This window comes from Alligator sinensis, unplaced genomic scaffold, assembly GCF_000455745.1.
Source record: "Alligator sinensis unplaced genomic scaffold, ASM45574v1 scaffold707_1, whole genome shotgun sequence".
NCBI lineage: Eukaryota > Metazoa > Chordata > Crocodylia > Alligatoridae > Alligator > Alligator sinensis.
In genome coordinates this window covers 1,437,711-1,442,251 of record NW_005842065.1, presented here as the reverse complement: position 1 = coordinate 1,442,251, position 4,541 = coordinate 1,437,711, and the positions used below count along the sequence as shown (strand labels likewise).

The 4,541-nt window shown below is 56.9% G+C and overlaps 1 protein-coding gene across 3 annotated transcripts in view; it reads right to left on the bottom strand.

Moving 5' to 3' along the window:
• The window catches only part of CACNA1A (calcium voltage-gated channel subunit alpha1 A), a 71,215-nt gene that overhangs the window by 20,665 nt on the left and 46,009 nt on the right, over positions 1 to 4,541 (bottom strand). For all 3 annotated transcript variants that reach the window (XM_025203927.1, XM_025203925.1, XM_025203926.1), the window contains 3 exons: positions 4,165 to 4,541; positions 2,620 to 2,758; positions 1,655 to 1,786 (listed from right to left, as the gene is read on the bottom strand). The exon at positions 4,165 to 4,541 is cut by the window's right edge and continues 8 nt beyond it. In XM_025203927.1, coding sequence (XP_025059712.1) covers positions 1,655 to 1,786; positions 2,620 to 2,758; positions 4,165 to 4,541 — 648 coding nt within the window. The remainder of the gene's footprint in view (positions 1 to 1,654; positions 1,787 to 2,619; positions 2,759 to 4,164) is intronic.

Sequence of the window (4,541 nt, the reverse complement as noted above, 5' to 3'; positions counted from 1 at the left end):
GGGGGGGGGGCTTGACTGACACCTGTCCAGCTCTGCTCTCCAGGCAGTGACCAGAGGGACCATCCCCTAGGCCCCACAGCCCAGATGGATGTGTGACATGCTGCCCAGACCCACCCTGCAAGAGGCAGATGGATGTAGGCCTCCCACCCATCTTGCCACTGGAGTTGTTTCTTCCCTAGAAATGGCTGTCCCCCAGGGGCTGGACTCCTGTGTGGGCTGGCAGAGCCAGGGTGGATCTAGGTGGGAGTGTAGTGGTGCAGTCATTCCCTGCCCCCCCCCCCGGATTCCTGGATCTCCCCAGAAAAACAACGGCCTGGGAGCAACAGCAGCAGCATTTCTATTCAGGCATCAGCGAGGGAGTCCACTAACTTCACGACTCATTATCATCTCCCTGATTCCTGCTAAACTCTTCACTACACAGCTCTTAATGACCCTCCCTCCTATTTGAATGGCACTGATGTTCCACCAATCAAGCTAGCCCTTTCTTCTCCCATTCTCCTGTCTGCTAGCTTCTCCTGGTCACATAGATTCTATTTCTCAGCCCTACAGACTGTTCTGAGCTCTAGCTAAACACATGAACTCAGGGATGGAAACACTGAACTCAGGTTAATGTTAGCTCAGGGCCAGAAATCACTCCCAGGGAAGGACTGGAGGCCCTGGCAAGATACCTGAGAAGGAGAAATGTTTGTTCTATGAATCTGAAAGCGATGCCCCTTTAATTCTAATGACAATGGGCCTAACAAAATGACAGTTCTGGACTCTCTTTTCCCTGGTTGTGTTTTTTATGATATAATATAGGATACACAAATCAATGCATGTTCCAATAAAGTGATATTTGTTTTTGCTTCCATCTTGAGCTGAGAAATGTGACCCCAGAACCCCTCACATAGGAGTAAAGCTTCTAGTTTCTTATGTATCTGGAGAAAACAACATGCTGTGTTATACAGGATGAGGCACCATGACACCTACATCTCCCTTTTCAAATTCCTAGATCCAAGAAGGGAGCTTTGAGGTGCAAGAGGAAGGGTCCCTGGGTGCTGCTGGTTGGGCCAGGAGAGCGCAAGGAAAGCTGTATTTTCCCCCTGCTCCCCCCTCTCCTCCTCCCCATTGACTGCTCTAGTTCTTGTCTTCTCCCCGTCCTCCAGCCCTCATGGGAGCTGGCCCAGGAGAAAACTGCAGCATAAGCTGGACGCTGATGGTGGTGGCTGCCTCCCTCTAACCTACTTTAGCACTGCTGCAGCACTGCCCAGAAGCTGGGCATTGGTAGGATCAGGTCTGCAGGCTGGTGCTGGGGATGCCCCCCTCTCCAGGCATATTTCTACCCCCTCCACATGCCTCTCCTCCACCCTGGGGAATGCCGCTAGTCAGCCCCAGGCCACAACTCCAGCCCAACATTCCCAGGACCCCAAGAGCTGAGCCACCAGGGGCACAGAGGTCAGCCTGCCCCATGCAAGGTCCTGTGCTGTGGGGACATGGGGTGCTCCCCCTGGGCTTCTGGGCAGGTCTCAGGGAATGAGGCGAGCTGTGGCCTGGATTCGCAGTTATTTTTATCCTCGTGTTTCATCCCTGCAGGGACAAATGGGGAAGGGAGGAGAGCAGGCATGGACCAGCAAGTCTCACGGGAGACAGGGTGGGGGACTGCTGGGGTGCACTCACGTTGTTGCGGGGGGCGTTGGGCTGCACAGGGTCCTCAGCAGCCAGGGCGATACTGCTCATAGCAATGACCATGAGGATGCACATCTCGAAGTAGCGCAGGTTCACAATGTAATGGCACAGGCGGCGGAAGCTATGGGCAGGCATGGGGCACTCAGGGCATGGCTGGCCAGACAGACCCCTCCCCAATGGAGTCCTGCTTGCCCCCTTCCCTGGCCCAACACCGGGCCCCGCTGGGTGCCTGCCTCCCTGCCTATCCCAGGTCCCTGTGCCCCCTTCCCCAGCCGAACACCCAGGCTGCTGCCCCCACCCACACCGAGTCCCTGTCTTTCTTTCACTTCCTGCTCCATATCTCCATCCCTATAGGGCCTTGCCAACCCCTCCTCCCTCTGCCTTCATGGGGCCCTGCCTCCCCCTCTCCCCCCAGCTCCCTGGTCCTTTCTCCCTGCCCCGATCCCTGACTAATCAGGGCAGCCAGGCCCTCATCACAGGCCCATTCAGCCTAACATCCCACCTGCTCTGACCTGACAAACAGCCCCACAGTGTTCAGATGCCCACCCCCACTCCTCCATGGTACCAGCTCAAATCAGTGCCCCCCTCTCCCCAGAATCCTCACTCCCATCCCCTGCAGTTCAGGCAAGACCCCCTGGACCCTTCCAGCCTATGTTCCCTCCTCCCTGTGGCTGCATCAGATCTGGTCACCAGGTCCCCAGCACCCTAGGGTCCCTCACATAGCCAATGTTCCCATGTGGCCCCAAGTTCCTGTACATGCAGGCACACAGACACGCCCTGGACTTAACAGGCGCATTTCGCCCTGTATCTCCCCCACTCCTTGCCATGCCAGCTTTTAATCCCAAATCCTGGACTGCCACCCAAGACAGGGATTGGAACTGGGTGCCATCCTGCCTGTGTCATATATGTGAGGGTCCATCTCAGCCTCTGCCCCGGGCTGGGGGTGGAACTCACGGGTTGGTGGTGGAGAGGATGAACATGGAGCTGTAGGGCACCATGGGCTTGGGTCTGTTCTCCTCCTGGTCATCGGCCTCCTCCTCTTTCTTCTCCTCATCCTTCTTGGGCAGTGGTTCAGGGTTGGCATTTTTGTTCACTGCAGGAGGTATGGGAGCAGTCAGTGCCAGAACTAGCTAGGCCCTGATAGAGAAGCAGAGAGCCTGGCATTGCCTGCTGGATGGGCAAGTTGAGGGTCACATTCAGTCCAACCCTTGGCCTGAGGCAGGATCAGCCCTATCCAAACCAGTCCAGACAAATCCAGCATCTAAACTCTTTATAAAACTGCCATCACCCCTGACACAACATCAGACATCACACCCGATCCTACCACAGGGAAAGCCGGGGGACTGTGGCAGCCAACGTCCGGCTGCTGTCAAAGGTTGTATATATATGCTGAAGAGACCACAGACAGAGGCTGTGCCCCCGCTACAGAGAAAGGCAAATCCCCCCAGACCATATAAATCTGACTAGAGGGGGAAATCCCACTCTGACACCAAATGTCCTCTGTTTTGTTTTCAATTCCCTTCCAAATGATGCTTTTCTTTTATAGGCCTTTTTTACTGGCCGCCACACATGAAGCTGATATATTTAGGGACTCTCTACAAGCCTCTGAGATCTCTGTCCAGTTGTGAAAGCTGATTAAGTTTCTAGTTCTGGGCACAGAACCCAGGAGTCCTGAGGCTTGGGTTCTTCCCCCACAATGTGACCCCACCAGGCTGGGGATGCAAGAGGGGACAAGGAACCAATTGGAGCATTGTGCCCTGTTCTAGGTGTTCTGTCAAGCAGGAGAGTAGGGGGCTGGAGCCAGGCCGGATCTCTCAGGCAAGGCTTTCCCAGCTGGCGCTCAGGCCTGTTTGTTTGGTGATGAGGGTTGTTTGGGAACACGAGCTTGCTCACTGCAGCCGTCTGTGCAGGCAGCTGGCTCCTGTCTCTGCCACGGTGCAGCTGCCTGGTGCTGGAGCCAGGGCCAGAGCTAGCGTGATGGCTCAGGGCTGGGTTTACCTGCAGTTGTAGCTCACGGATGCCTTGGCCTGCCCCATGAGGGATGCCCCAGGCCCCAGGACTGGGGCCCAGAGTTGAAGCAAACGCTCCCGGGGCTTGCAGACAAGGGCCAAAAGGCAGGAGTCCCGAGGCCCAAGTTCAGGCCCCCACGTGGCCCTGACAGCCTGAAGGGGCATGGGGATGGGCAGGGACAGGGCACAGATCAGAGCTTTCCCTAGATGGCTCATCATGCCCCTGTGAGCTGTGGAGAGACACCCAGGGAGCTAGAAGCCCCAGAACCTTTGCTCCTGCTCTGATCTCAACCACTATAAAGCAGCCTCAGCCCCTCCTAGACATCACAAAACAGTCCCTGGAGCATCCACCCTCCCTTGGCTCTCCCAACCCTTGACTGGAGACCCCTCCCCAGCCTTGCTGCCATCCACTGGCTGATCCCTCCACATCCACCAGCTGTCAAGAGGCAGCTGGATACAGACCCCACCATGCCCTGGCCCCAGCCCCTACCTTGCACCACAGTGTTGTGGATGGGTGGCGGAAAGGTGGTGGGGATCTCCACAGCTGTGTATTCAGGCTTCTTGGCTGTCTTGGTTGGGTTGTTCTGGGGGCCAGGGTTGGTGACGATGAGACTGTTCTCGGGAGTCTTGGGGGGCCGGGGGTTGGAGGGCTGGCTCGGGTTGTCAGGAGCCCAGCGGTTGGCAACGTTCTGGGAGCTGGGGGGCAGCTGACCCAGGGCATCAGGGGCCCGGCTGGGGGTGCAGTTAGCATGGTTGCCCAGCTTGGTGGGGCTCTGGGGATGGGGGTTGGAAGTCTCCGTGGTGGCCAGCTTGTTGTTCTTCATGTTATCAATGTCCTCGGCCACTGGTGGCTCTGGGCGCCCCATG